Consider the following 15,101-nt stretch of genomic DNA (forward strand, 5'->3'; position numbering starts at 1 on the left):
ATACCCTCTCTGCCGGGGAAAAGAGACAGACAGATATAGGTTCCCCAAACTTTTGTCTTCTTCAGACACTTCTTTTAAGGTCAGACATCTTTTCAAAGCAGGCAAAGCTCTTCAGTGTATGATCTTTGGGAGAGTAGTTTATTACTGCTCACTTTGCCACCCTAAAAATGTGACTTATTTATTGGCCAAATGCTTAGTGTATACTTAGATAGCTCAATATTTGTTTTTATCTTAGAAGATACAATACTTGGAAATATTAACACTTAAAATGACTACGCATTGTTCGTAAGATTGAATACCAATTTATGAATTATAGAGAAAATTTATAAAGACTGAAGTGTTTTTTTTTGTATCTTTGTTTTTAGTTGGTAGATAAACTTAATACCAATACTGAAATGGAAGAAGTAATGAATGATTACAACATGGTAAGAAAATTTACAAGTATAAGCAATAGACTTACATAGATCAAATCTTCCAATACAAAGCATATATCTAGAAATTACACACCTTACAAATAGGTATTATTCTGATTCTAAATACCATTATTACAGTTGAGGTTCCTCAGTTGCTTTCTTTTTTTTATTAAAGATTTTATTTTTAAGTAACCTCTACACCCAACGTGGGGCTTGAACTCACAAACCCAAGATTAAGAGTTGCATGCTATACTGAGCCAGCAAGGCATCCCTTCAGTTGCTTTTTAAATTTCTTCCTCTTGATCAGATCTCCCTAATATATGCTTTAGTCTCTTTCTGCAAGCCTGGGTTGAACTGGTCTTACACACAGCATTAGTTAGGGAGTCTCATCTATATTTCCTTGTATATAAATTAGTTTGGAATACTTTGGGTTTAATATTTGTACAAATGGAGCTGAGTACTCACTGGAAATGCAATGTCATCTTTACAAAGTTCTATAAGTAAGAAAGAAAAGTAAATAGTTACCATAGGATGCCAGATATAATACTTTTTGATTATTAACGAGAACTTGTGTTCAGTGTTCTTAGATTCTTTGGTAGAAAACGAAATATTAGTAGCTAACTTGTTTTGATTCAAACGTTTGGAAGAAAATAACATAAATAGAGCCTGTAGTTTATATAATTTATAATTTATACAATTTTTATATAGCTTATGATATAGGTTGAAACTTACAGACTATTCTGTGAAAGTATAGAATTTATACAATGACTTTTTTTTCTAAATTGGGGTTGTAAAAACACAATTTGGTGAAATTAGTCTTAGGAACACAGCAGAATTCCCAATTAAAAAATATATTTTTAATGCCACATGTAAAATGTGGAAACTTCTTTATGTGTTCTGTCAGTTGTTTGGGATAGAACCAAATTCTAGGCTGAATATGCACAGGTAGAGTCAATTAGTAATACTCAGGTAAAATGCTGTTTAAGGATGAAACTTGTATTTGTTTGGCCTAAAATCAACATACTACTAATCAACTATTGAACATCCAAAAATTTCAGAAATTCTATTTACATAAAAGAAGTTTACATTGGATTATTTGATAGATCACTAAAGAATAGTGGATATTTTTGGTGTGAGATTACAGTGCCTGTGAAAAAGACTTCCTTTTTTGGGGGTTGTAGTTTGTTAAGTGAAATAAGTACTGTTTTTTTTTGTTTTTTTTTTTTAACTTTGCATGTGGCATTAGGATTATTATAATAACCTCTCAATTAGTTCATGACCAGAATAACTTTTAAAGAAGTAGTTCAGTTTAATAGTAATTTTTTATCACTAACTTCTTCATTAACTCTTCATTCAGCTTAAAGCTCAAAATGATCGAGAAACACAAAGTATGGATATCATATTTACTGAAAGACAAGCGTAAGTACAATCCATTTAGAAATCAAACACTTCTAAGGAGCTGAATTAGGCAGTTTAATGTGGAAGTCATTTATTTCCTTATAAATTCTCTTGTTTTTTTTTCTTGCATTTTTCTTTTCTTAAGTAAGCTCCACACCCAATGTGGAGCCCAGTGCAGGGCCAAACTCATAACTGTGAGAGCTGAGAGCAAGAGCTCAAGCTCTTGAGCTGAGAGCAAGAGCTCAAGCAAGTCACCGAGGTGCCCCTTCCCTTGCATTTTATTTTAAAAAGTTGAATATTTGCAGTACAAATTTTATTGTTTACACATCCATTGTTTTCATTTACCATTAAGCACCCAAATCCTGGATAAATAAAATTACTATCATTTATCATTAAGTACCTAAATCTGGATAAATAAAATTAATTCATAGACTAGATAAATAAAATTCCTATTTCAAGTAAGTTCAAAATCTAAGATGGATAAGAACATCTTCATCTCTACCATTTACAACTTTAACCTGGGCTTTTTAACTTATTTGAATTATGAGATTCAAGGTCCAGTCTAATAAAACACACATTATTAGTGAGCTATTTACATTATTTCATTATTCAGTTTTTAACTTCTAATTAAGTTATATTAATGCATATATGTGTATACACCTTTTTATATAACACGGTTAAAGATCCAATAGCAAATAATTTTGACTTTGGTAATAAGTGGAAGTGTGGGGGCACCTGGGTGGCTCAGTGGGTTAAAGCCTCTGCCTTCGGCTCAGGTCGTGATCCCAGGGTCCTGGGATTGAGCCCCACATCGGGCTCTCTGCTCGGCAGGGAGCCTGCTTCCCTTCCTCTCTCTCTGCCTGCCTCTCTGCCTACCTGTGATCTCTGTCTGTCAAATAAATAAATAAAATAAAATCTTTAAAAAAAAAAATAAATAAGTGGAAGTGTGGCAGTGACAAAAGCCTGCAAAGGTAATAGGTAGATGTGATATACTTGTTTTAGTCCATTTGGGCTGTTATAACAATATACCATAAACTAGGTAACTTATAAATAACAGGAATTTATTGCTCACAGTTCTGGAGGCTGGGCAGTCTAGGCTCAAGGCAGCAATGTGGTCCCGTTCTAGTGAGGTCCCTCTTCCTGTTCATACCAGACATCTTGCTATATACTGCTATGGTAGAAGGGGGTCTCTGGCATCTTTTTTTTCTTTTTCTTTTTTTAAAATTTATTTGACAGAAAGAGAGACAGTGAGAAGGAACACAAGCGGGGGAAGTGGGAGCGGGAGAAGCAGGCTTCCTGTCGAGCAGGGAGCCTGATACAGAGCTGGATCGCAGGACCCTGGGATCATGACCTGAGCCATGAGCCGGAGGCAGACACTTAATGACTTAATGACTGGGCCACCCAGCTGAGCCTGTGGGATCTCTGTTAATAAGGGCACTAATCCTATTTGTGAGGGCTCCACCCTAATTACCTAATCACTTCCCAAAGATTGTACCTGCTAATACCATTACCTTTGTGCTGGGATTGCAACACACATTTTGGAGGGACATAAATATTCAGATAATTACAGTAGTTAACATAATTATTCTTCATTGATTTTTGGCTGTAATTAAATACTGTCTGAATCTATGCAAACATAAAACATAAGCTATTTTATATACTCCCACCCCATACACATTTAGTCTCAGAATTTTATCAGTCTTAATCTCTTTGAAAATAAGGGTAATAATTAATCAAAATTACTTAAATTCTGTGACACCAAATACACTGTCCTGTTACTTACGCATATAACAAATATTTGATGAAGAATAAGATGTTAACATGTAATGGTAAAACATTTGAAAGATTAATATAATTTTTTTGTCGATTAAAAACAAAGGAACCTCTTTTTCCCTTATCTATCATTTAATACTGCTGTAAAGTGCTGCCTTAAAAATTAAAAATACCGGAAGTCTCTTCCCATTTATGAAGAAAATTACATATTCATGGTGACCAAGCTCTTACTTGAAAACTTCTTTTTTACTGTTCTGGTTTTGAACCATTTAGGAAATATTTATCATTTACAATACATAAAATAACTCCTTTAGTTACCTATAAAGTAAATAAGGAACTGTAGTCCATCAAACACCTAACAGAGTTTAGAACATTAAGGTCCTAATTTATTTCATCACTTATCTGCAGTTATATGATATTCAGGTCAGATTTATAAATACTATATGTATATGTTTTATATATATTTCATCCAGAAAGATAACTCACAGATTATAAATTTAAGACTGTTGTAGGCTTTTATGTCTATTTGGTTCATTTAGTTAAGGAATAAGTTTTTAAAATATGGTGGTTTGTCCTGAAATGTCAGCAGTTTCTTAATATCTGTAGTTTGTAATTGAGTCTGAGTGTAATTCGTTCTCCTGACCTTTTTAAGCAGAAATTTAAATTAAGAACAAAAAGTTATCTTCATGAAGTTTACTTTTATAGGCAGCAGGTGAATAGATTTATTTCATGCATTAATGAGATGACCAACATCTCAGTAACACAAAGGGTCTACCTTGACTACACATTCAAAAGGAGTTGGTAATGCCATACCTTGAGAATGCAGGTCCAAAAAACTTCATTCTCTTTTAGTATGAGCAGTTAGTGTGGTATGACTAAACCATCTGGTTTATTATAGAACCATCTATTCATAATAATTTAGTTATAGTATACAGCCTTTAGTATAGTACTATAACATTATACTTAGCTTTAATTCAATTTCATATGCCAACATTCAATAACTGCAGGCTCAAGAGATTAGATGTAGTCTTTGCTCATTCGTAATTATATTACATTTTACTACATTTTTCAAATATTAATATTTACCTCTTAAATTAGGAAATGATATTTTGGTAAAATGATAGATTATTTAGAGAAAGATGCATTTTGTTTCCATAATTATCTCTTATAATTATATTTCCAAAATTATCTCTATAACCAAGATTTAAAACAATAAAGTAAAATTGATATTATCTAGTAGGAAATAATTACTTGTACAATATTTCTGCCCTTTATTGAAAACATGTTTCTATATATACAAGCAAATATGCATTATAAATGAGTGAGTCAGTTCTGTTTCATAGGGTATATATCATCCTAAACAGTTTTTATTTCCCTCAGTGGATATTTGAACTGAATTTACTATGGATATAACCTTTAAAATGACTACTCTGCAGAATATAATGTATATATACATTATTCTTTAGTCTCTTTAGTCTTTAGTCTCTTTTTTCTGAGGAACTATGAAGTACAGATGCATTTTAAAAACTTTATTATAGAAAGATTTGAACATACACAAAAATAATAGTATTACTGTACTTATATCATCTCCCAGCTCCATCAGCTCCCATCTCCCAGCTCCATCAGCTCATGTCCAATCCTGCTCCATATAGACATCTAGGCACTACTCCCTTCTCTGTATAATGATGAAGAAAACCTAAAATACCATATTATTTCACTCGTAAACATATTTTGTTACAGTGTTTTAGAGATATCCTTTTCTCTAACAGTTATATATACACTTAATTTTTCACCCCTATGGAAGGTAAAAATGATGGGTTTTGGTTTTTTTTTAAAGATTTTATTTATTTATTTGACAGACAGAGATCACAAGTAGGCAGAGAGGCAGGCAGAGAGAGAGGAGGAAGCAGGCTCCCCGCCGAGCAGGGAGCCCGATGCGGGGCTCGATCCCAGGACTCTGGGATCATGACCTGAGCTGAAGGCAGAGGCTTTAACCCACTGAGCCACCCAGGCGCCCCAATGATGGATTTTTATTACAATTCTTAACCACCTCTGTTTGCATTGTTAGAATTATGATTACAGCCAATTGGTTATAAGGAAATTAGTAAATAATTGGCTTTAGACTCTTTCTTTAATAGTCTCAAGGTCATTGTTGTCCAAACTATGTTTTTTGGACCATTATTGTATTATGAACTCATTATTGACATACCTGAAGGAAAGGGTTTTGTTGTCTAGTATGTTTGGAAAATTCTTAATACTTGGTTCTTTTTTTTTTTTTTTTTTAAGATTTTATTTATTTATTTGACAGACAGAGATCACAAGTAGGCAGAGAAGCAGGCAGAGAGAGATAGGAGGAAGCAGACTCTGCTGAGCAGAGAGCCTGATGCGGGGCTCGATCCCAGGACCTGGGATCATGACCTGAGCCGAAGGCAGAGGCTTTAACCCACTGAGCCACCCAGGGGCCCCTAATACTTGGTTCTTAAAGAGCAGAAAGCACTTTAGCTTTTTAGAGTCTTGAATTAAGTCCTATAGTAAAGACTCTTGTTTCACTTTGTTTAAACTCAGTATTTCCTATAGTAATTGCATAGTATTTTGACAATGTATTGTTTTTTTCCCCTATAAATATTTCTGAGCATTTCCCTGGAAATTAATATTCTAGAAAACAATTTGGGAAACATTGCTCTATCTACAGGATCCCAAACATTTGTCCATGGACCAACTGAAGATTCCTCTGCCCCAGCACAGACTCATATGAATAGGACTCTTCCAAAGAGAGGCAGAAATACAGATTTTGAAAAACAAGATTCGTGGAGACTTGTGATACTCATTTTGGAATTTATCATACTATTCAGTTATGACAATCATGCATTATGGTGATGGTCTTTATAACTGAAAGCAGTAGTACCTTTTTTTTTTTTTCAAGTCTGTAGTAACTTATTAGGAATTGTGCTTGGACATTGTACCTGTGCTTTAACTTGGTACTAAATTTTTAGGAAATTTATTGTGCTAATTCAGAAAGCATTTAAAAAAGTATTTTCTAATTCCATGAATTCATTCTATGAGTATAAAATGAATCTTGGTGTGTTGTATGTTTAAGCATTTTCACTTTGACAAATCTAAAACCTTTGATTTTTAAAAAAATTTTTCTAAAGATTTTATTTATTTATTTGAGAGAGGCAGACTTTAAAAAAACTTTATTTTTTACTGATTCTACTCAATAAAAGTTTATTATAACTTAATATATATTATATCAAATATGTGGGCCAATATTAGAATCAGTTCATTTTAATAAATAATTTAATAAGTCTTTTCCTTATTAAGTTGTATGGTCTCCTGAATACTACTGAAAATAGTAATGCTAATATTGTCCCTGTAAGCTTACCAGAGGATACCATTTACTATGTTTGGACCTACTTGCTCAGTACCAATGAAAAAAACATGATTTTATGATATTCCTATGTGTTGCAATTAATAGGAAAGTCTACTAGCCACAGTTTGGTATATCACATGCCTAATCTCCATTTATGTCTAAATTGTGAGTAAACCGATAACATTTATTAAAAAAACAAACATTTAAGGGAATTAATTTTCTTCATGTAATTCATGAGTATCTATATATTTGTCTTCAATAAACCCATCGTCATCTGCCACAAATGAATGTAGTTTTTCAAATATTACTATAGTTTCTTCAGAGTTTGTATCTGGGACCTGTGAAAGAGAACTTGAATTTCCAATAAAACCATCTTCAAAGGTTTCTGCTTCATGCTCTTCCAGGCGATGATGATTGTAACTAAGCAGAAAATTATACCATACTGGGCATTTGATAGCAGCAAAAATGAGGAATGAAGTCATCAGTACAGCGATCACCACACCAACCAGAAAAGCCCAGCTTTTTCCAAGAAGTTTATGTTCTTAATTGGAATAACGAGAGAGAGAGAAAGAGAGAGAGAGATTTTGTTAAATTGACAAAAATAAAATAATCATTAATCATATGTCCTAATAACTCCATAATATTGGTATTAGAAATAAACATAATTTTCTTTAAGCAAAAGTTACTAAAAATAAAAGATATTTCATAGTGTGCTGAAAAAAATACCTTTATTCCAAAATAACTGCTTGTCTTTGCAGGTATTGTTTATCAATTCACAAAAGAACATTGTTGATTTATACTTGTTAAGAATCATGACTTAATTGGTCAAAACTAAGACTCAAAAGTTAGATAAATTGCATAATGGCATTTGAATGGTAACTAGCAGAGCCTAGTTTGGAAACTTAGTATTTTGTAAATCTTTTGTTTAGATGAGGAATTGTTCTTTTACATTGTTTCTAGAAATTTAAAATTTAGAAAAATGATAACTACTTCAGTTTATTTAGTATACTGCCTTCAGCAATATTAATATTCCAAACCAGTACATTACCTGAATTTTTTAAGTTGTTCAAAGAGCTATTAAATGTTGAGTTGCTAATGGACTGAAAGTGGTTATAAAGATCTTCATTTATAGGTGGAGGAAATTTTGAGTAGCACTCAGCATCATAAGGTACTGTTTTGATACTGTAGAACTTCAGGATATCTGGGTAGGTGCACGTGGTGATGTTTTCATTTTCTGGTAAATCAGAATAACATTTATTATGGAAATAGGATTATTATTGTTAATAAATTATTATGGCTTGCATTTTATAATTATTTTTACCTAGAATTTTTTGGTATACCTGTCATTATTACGGATTATAAGAAACTTTTGTATTTGCCTAGCAACACAAGAAGGGAAAGATTCACCTTATTTAGTAAGTTATTTTATGATATATATGGTTTAAATGCAGTATCTGTTTATGTTTAGTGTGTGTTAGTAAAGATGTTATGATTAAGATTGTGACAAAAATTGATCTCAGGCAGAGCGTGGTTTGCAGTTAATAAAATAGAGCACCTGTTTTTACCTACTGTCTGGCAAGATATCTTAACAAAAGGAAATACTAAAAAAAATTACTCTTATGTATTCATATTCAAACTATAAACTTAATACATGAAGTGACAGTACCATCTTGCATATATAAATCATTTAAATTTCTTTTCTTCTTTTTTTTTCCCTAAAAGGCAGAGGAAGAATATCTATTCAACAATTACTTTTCAGTGTCTCTTCCTGCTTCCCTTAAACAGGAATAGTTTCTTTTTCTTTAAAACATGAAGTGAGAGACTTTCCTGGGGTGGGACAATAAAAAATCAATCACAATTTGGTTTTGATTAAATAATGGTAGCTTACCTAGTGTCACATTTGATGTGTTCAACCAGTTCTGCAAATTCAATAGACTGCAAGAACAGTTCCATGGATTTCCATATAAAATTATTAATTCCAGATGAAACAGTTGTGGTACATCAAAATAGCTAATGAAATTGCCTTGCAGATTCAGAAGTATCAGGTTTTTTAGAGGTACAAATACATCAGGATTCAGTTGAACTATTTTGTTTTGACAGAGATGTAACTGTTTTAGTTTATTTAAGCCCATGAACGCACCCTGTTCAATTACATGGATGGAGTTTCTACAGATATTTAAAATTTCTAGATTGGAGAGGTTACTAAAGCCATTATTATATAACATAGTGACATTGTTCTCAGTCAAATAGAGTTCAGTGAGTAAAAAATATGTTTGTAGAACCCTAGTGTCTGTAATATTCAAAGTAATTTGGTTATAACTGAGATCAAGTATAGTAACATTTTTATTGATATCTGCTGGAATCAAAGAATAATTCTTTTCAGTGAAATTACATTTGACTTCCTAAAAAAGAAAAAAATACAAATGTATTAGTTAGGAAAAATATTAACAGAATTTTCCAAATTTTTATATGCAGGCAATTAGACATTGGAAGGAGATAGTTTTGTTTTCTTTTTAGAGGGGGGAGGGGTAGAGGGAGAGGAAGATCTCACAATTCTGTGTTCATGACTTGAGCTAAAGTCAATAGTTGGATGTTTAACTGACTAAGCCACCAGACACCCCTGGAAGAAAATAGTTTTAGGAAAACATTTCCTCTCTAATATTTTGATGTTATAGTGTAAAAAAAAAGTAAAGCAAATACTTTTATTTCTTCATTGGGATGAAATACTGAAGATTAAGGAAATTCTGATGCCTGTACCTGAGCAAAGAGATTCTAATTAATCATATAGATAATCTTTTCTTACTACATACTCATTACAGAAAAAATGTGGGTATAATTTCATTACATATGTGGAAATACATGACAAATAATTCTCTTAACTTACATAGTATTTCATTTGTATATGATTTATAATGAGGAAATTATTTTAAAATTTGTTTTTAAAAATCAGAGCTACCAACAGTAAATAAGAAGTAATACTCAATATATAACTGTATATAGGGTTAACAGCTCAAAGTTTGGCGTTTAAAAAGAAATATTAATTTTTTAAAAATAATCCCTATAACCAATGTGGGGCTTGAATTCATGACCCCAAGATCAAAAATCAGATGCTCTACTTGCTGAACCAGCCAGGTGCCCCCAGGAAATTGAACTACTTTATAACGGAAATTGAACCATATGAATTTAAGAGCTAGCCAACATGAGTACTTTTCTTATGTGGCTGCAGATCCAAAAAAATAGTTCTTATTTTGACTATAATAATAATAGTAATGCAATACTATATTCTTACTAGGACGTATGGTCTCCTGAATACTACTGAAAATAGTAATGCTATAATAATAATAATAGTAATAATAGTAATGCAACAACAATAATTTTTCCATAATAATAGTAATTCAACAATAATATTCTTCATAAATATTTAATTTTTAAAAAACACTTCCTACATTTTATTTTTTTTAAGCATTTTATTTATTTATATGACAGAAATCACAAGCAGGCAAAGTCAGGCAGAGAGCTCCCTGCTGAGCAGGGAGCCTGAAGCGGAGCTTGATCCCAGAAGCTTGATCCCAGGACCCTGAGACCATGACCCGAGCCAAGGGCAGAGGCTTAACCCACTGAGCCACTCAGGCACCCCAACTCCCTGCATTTCAAAGAGTGGTGTTTAGGGGTGCCTGCCTGCCTTGGTCAGTAGAATGTATGACTCTGGGCCTCGGGGTACTGAATTTGAGCCCCATTTTGGGCACAGAGATTACTTATAAAAATAAATAAAACATAAAAGACTGGTATTTATATCCTGAAACTAATCTCAGATTTTATAGTGAAAATTTACAGACTTCTTTAACCAACTATTAAAGAATTTAGTTTAAATAAAATGAAGACTGCGTTTGTCAAATTAGAATCTAGCTCACATACCACAGATTTTGAATATATATAGCTAACCAATTAGTTTTGATAGTTCAGGTTTTTTTTTTTTCTTTAATTGCCTTGGCATATTTTACTAAATGTACATAAAGTATACTTTTTTTTTTTTTTTTTTGACCAACAGAGATCACAAGTAGGCAGCGATGCAGGCAGAGAGAGAGAGAGGGAGGAAGCAGGCTGAGCAGAGAGCCCGATGGGGGGCTCGATCCCCGGACCCCGGGATCATGACCTGAGCCGAAGGCAGAGGCCTTAACCTACTGAACCACCTAGGCGCCCCAGTATACCTTTGAAAATATTTTCACCACCTTGATTGTAAAAACTTACTGTTTTAGAAGACTGGCTTTCGTCTGATAATAATAGCATAGAGAGGGGCCAAAACAAGGTTGTGATGCATGTAGTTTTCATATCGCAGGCCTGTTAGAAAACAGAGTATTTTCGTCTCAATAGAGAAGAACTTTATATTGAGAATACTTTAATTTTCTTTTTTCTTCTTGTAAATCCATTTTTTCTTAAAACATACGAAATGTGAAACAAGTACATAATCTATCACCCTCCCCGCACTCTAATCTTAAACTGGAAAGTTTCTGGCAAATGAAAGTGTTTTTTGAATGTCTCATTAGTTCCTGGATAGATTGAAATGAACTTTGAAACAAGTGAAGTGGTTATATATTGTAAAATTTTAATATATGTGCGTCAAAGAAAGTCAAGACTATGTATATGTACATATTTAAGTATATGCTTATATTGCTCTTTTATGGTTTTTCATTTTTAGATATTGTCTATTGATATAATCTGTTGACTTAAAACTGTCGAGATGAGAGCCATCAGCTCTTTTTCAAACACTTCCTACCGTCATCTTCAATCATCAAGTGTACGCTTTCTATCTATCTCTTCATTCTCCAAACATAGTTACTTATAATTTTCGTCTTTTTTCACCTTGTAAATTTGCTTTTACGTTAATGTCACTTTCAGAATGCTCTGTGATAGCATATTTCAGAATAAAAAGATCTTATAAATTTGATTAGATGAAACTTTTTTCCCCAAAAGAAAATTAATTAAATTACATTATAAATTTATTTGGAAAAGATTTTTTGGCCACATCCCAGGTTTATATTTCTAAGGTAGATCATATGAAGATATAATTATATTTTTTGCTCTTACACCCCATATTAAAGATTTTTGTAGATTAACAAGCCTAAATATGGTTTGTTTTTTTAAAACTCACCAGCAACCATCAAACCCGTAAATATATGGAATCTTACCTTTACCTGTTTCTTTTCTCTGAGACTTGTGTGCTAAGGAATCTATTCTGTTTCTTCTGCACCATTAAAAAAAAGTATGTCATATGGTTGCATTTCACTATGCTTTAACCTTTGTACCCAATGAACACGTGATGTAAAAAAAAGCTAGACTTCCTTAGCAAAAGATTGACTAGAAGAGTAATTTCTTAGTCATCTTTGACTTTTTTGGCATAACAAGTAAAGTGCTTTGCTTAATCTTTGTGTTTCTTAATTACTCTTGAAAAATGTAAATATTAGCAAATTTACTTTGCAAGTTGAAGTATATAATATTGAAAATATGTACTTGGAAAGATACATGGTTAACGTGATTTAAGGTTAGTCCTAAAGGTATTTCGTATTTAAAAAGATTCAAGTTGAAAAGATACCGAGTTTTGTATTCCCATTTCAACTTTGTTTATTCATTTTTATGACCTGTCATTGGTGGTTTTATTGCCAAGTTGTAATAGGAGCAGAGTGCTCAAAGGATCAAAAGACCTAATGCTGGCCATATTGTGGCCTTCAAAAAATGAGTTACCTTCCTTGTGCTGCAGCTTCCCCCCTGTAAAATGGAATACTGTATAACACTAGCTCCCGTGTAACTACAGTAACAAGATGTATCAGGCAAAAACATGGTTAAGATTCATTGTTGATAGTAAATAATCATGGAGTTCAGAACGAGTTAGTTCCAAAAGATTAACTCCCTTGAGCCTCAGTATCCTTAATTTATGAAACAAAGAGATTGAAATTGATGACCTTTCCTACTTGAAAGTTCTGAGCCCATAAACCCATATAAATCCAGCAGCAAACACATTTGTTATATGATAATAATTTAAGTTCAAAGTGAAGATATTACTCCTTGTCCAATAGACAAAAATAAATAGAAATTTCATGTTGTTTGTTTGATTTTGTTCATCTTTTATTGGGTTATTAAGAGATGTTGTTTGTAGAAAAATTTCTGAATGTAGATTACTTTATTCTGGAAGTGTAAAAAGTGTGTGGGGAATACTTGAACCTGTAGGGCTTAGAGAGTGATTGTGAAACCTGTAGTAATTGATAACTACATGCGGAAGGTTAAGTAGTAGAATACTCCTATTTTGAAACTCAAAATTTTGATATTGAGAATAAACATTTATCTTCAAGTAGTCTTTATATGTAAATCTTGAAATATTTATGTGATAACTAGCATCTTTTCCTTTTTTTCAAAATTCTAGAGAATTTTTTCAGAATTTTAGAGAAAAATTCTATCCTATTGATAACTGACCTCGCTTATGTAATAAGTGGCTTATCACTGGTATTTCTTGTGATTATATGATAAAGATGGTTATTATTTGTAATTAATTTAGTGACTATTACTCTTATATGATTGATTACACTTGTGATATTCCTGTTACATTTTCAGAGACACTAACATTATTTTGCACCACTAAAATATAGTTGATAGCTTTTGGAATACCAATTTTAATTAAAGTAGTAGGTAAGCAAGATACATTATTAATCTAAAGTTATGATTTTTTTAATCAAATTGCACTACTCTCAGATCAGTCAGAGCTGTGTTTACTTTATATCATTTACATGGTTAACTATAATACAAGATTTCATTTGGTTAAAGAATTCTGTAGCTAAAAGATGTTTGAAAACCACTATTCTAAAATTGTTTTGTCTTGTGGGTATGACAAAGTGTAAATACCTCCTCATGTGTACAAGGCTTTCAAGATTTTCTGTGATAATCTTTGAGTTTTCTTATAAGAAAGTAAAATGAATAATAGGGAAATAGAAGGATTTGGGAACTGAGAAGAGAAAGATGTAAAATAAGTTTCTGTTGATGTGGACAATTCTTTTTTTGGAAGTGTAAGGGATTTTCTTATTAATTTTTATTGAAGTATAGTTGGCACATAATGTTAATTTAAATTTCAGGTGTACAACGTAAGTGATTCAACAGTTCCATATGTTATGCAGTGCTCACCACAAGTTACCATCATCATACAGCACTATTATAATATCGTTAACTGTATTACCTATGCTGTACTTTTCATCCCTGTGACTTCTTCATTCCATAATTAGAAGCCTGTACCTCCTACTCCCCTTCACCCATTTTTGCCCATGCCCCACCCTCTTCCCTCTGGCAGCCACCACTTTGTTCTCCAAATAGAATTTTTTGTACATCTATAAGAATTTACAAGCTATGTTAAATAACTTTACCCTATTTAGTTGAGACTGTGACCTGAGTAAAATTAATTGATGTTATTCCGCTCAGTGTATTAAGAGGAATATTGAATACTTTTGATTTCAGGAAGGAAAAACAAATTAGAAGTGTAGAAGAAGAAGTTGAACAGGAAAAACAAGCAGCAGATGGCATTATCAGAAACATGTCTCCTGAAAAACAAGTCAAGTACATAGAAATGAAAACCACAAATGAGAAATTGTTGCAGGTAATACTAATCACTATCCTGTTCCTCAACAGGATATAGCAGTCTTGCTGCTATATAGTCTGAAGATGAGCAGCATTGGCATCCCTGAGAACTTGACTAGATCTACTGATCAACATCTTAATTTAACAAGGTCCCCAGATAATTTGTATAGATGGACATTTAAATTTGAGAAGTACAATATAGAAAATTCATTTTCTCATGCCGCACGATGACCAAATATTACTGTATTATTTGTTCATTTCTATGCATCTTTCACTTTTGCGTGTCATACAGATACATGAAAACACTTGTTTTTTTAATGAACTATTAATAGAAATAATAAAAAACCTCAGATACCAGTGCCATAGAGATAATTACTTCCTTTTTTCCCTGCCTAATAAACAATGCATCTTTTACTTCTCTGTCCTTAATTTGAATAGCTCTTGCCTCCTAATCGTGGTATTTAAATAAGCAATTTGGGAGCCTGCTGAGGGGTTATTGAGAATTCTCCCAACATTCAGTGATGGTGGTGACC

General features: G+C 32.3%; 2 protein-coding genes across 4 annotated transcripts in view; one reads left to right on the forward strand and one right to left on the reverse strand.

The window, feature by feature from the left end:
- IFT74 (intraflagellar transport 74) overlaps positions 1–15,101 on the forward strand; it is a 90,275-nt gene that overhangs the window by 17,706 nt on the left and 57,468 nt on the right. For both annotated transcript variants that reach the window (XM_032860322.1, XM_032860323.1), the window contains exons 7-9: positions 366–425; positions 1,771–1,832; positions 14,449–14,587. In XM_032860322.1, coding sequence (XP_032716213.1) covers positions 366–425; positions 1,771–1,832; positions 14,449–14,587 — 261 coding nt within the window. The remainder of the gene's footprint in view (positions 1–365; positions 426–1,770; positions 1,833–14,448; positions 14,588–15,101) is intronic.
- Positions 7,151–12,243, reverse strand: LRRC19 (leucine rich repeat containing 19). 2 transcript variants are annotated; one of them, XM_032860324.1, is made up of 5 exons: positions 12,141–12,243; positions 11,203–11,292; positions 8,843–9,356; positions 8,003–8,188; positions 7,151–7,495 (listed from the first exon to the last, which is right to left on the reverse strand). In XM_032860324.1, the coding sequence occupies exons 2-5, from the start codon at positions 11,281–11,283 to the stop codon at positions 7,167–7,169; spliced, it is 1,110 nt and encodes a 369-aa protein (XP_032716215.1). In that variant the 5' UTR covers positions 11,284–11,292; positions 12,141–12,243; the 3' UTR covers positions 7,151–7,166. The 2 variants fall into 2 exon arrangements, with proteins under 2 accessions (XP_032716215.1, XP_032716216.1); XM_032860325.1 differs by having other exon boundaries at positions 12,147–12,227.

The sequence above is a fragment of the Lontra canadensis genome, unplaced genomic scaffold, assembly GCF_010015895.1.
Source record: "Lontra canadensis isolate GAN:19392208 unplaced genomic scaffold, GSC_riverotter_1.0 scaffold19, whole genome shotgun sequence".
Classification (NCBI taxonomy): domain Eukaryota; kingdom Metazoa; phylum Chordata; class Mammalia; order Carnivora; family Mustelidae; genus Lontra; species Lontra canadensis.

What these genes read in the sequence shown, in the direction of transcription:
- LRRC19 (XM_032860324.1), bottom strand. Translation starts at nt 11,283, where the DNA reads ATGAAAACTACATGCATCACAACCTTGTTTTGGCCCCTCTCTATGCTA. An exon ending in AAAGCCAGTCTTCTAAAACA is followed by an intron (nt 9,357 to 11,202) that starts GTAAGTTTTTAC and finishes TTTCTTTTTTAG; the next exon opens with GAAGTCAAATGTAATTTCAC. An exon ending in CACATCAAATGTGACACTAG is followed by an intron (nt 8,189 to 8,842) that starts GTAAGCTACCAT and finishes CTGATTTACCAG; the next exon opens with AAAATGAAAACATCACCACG.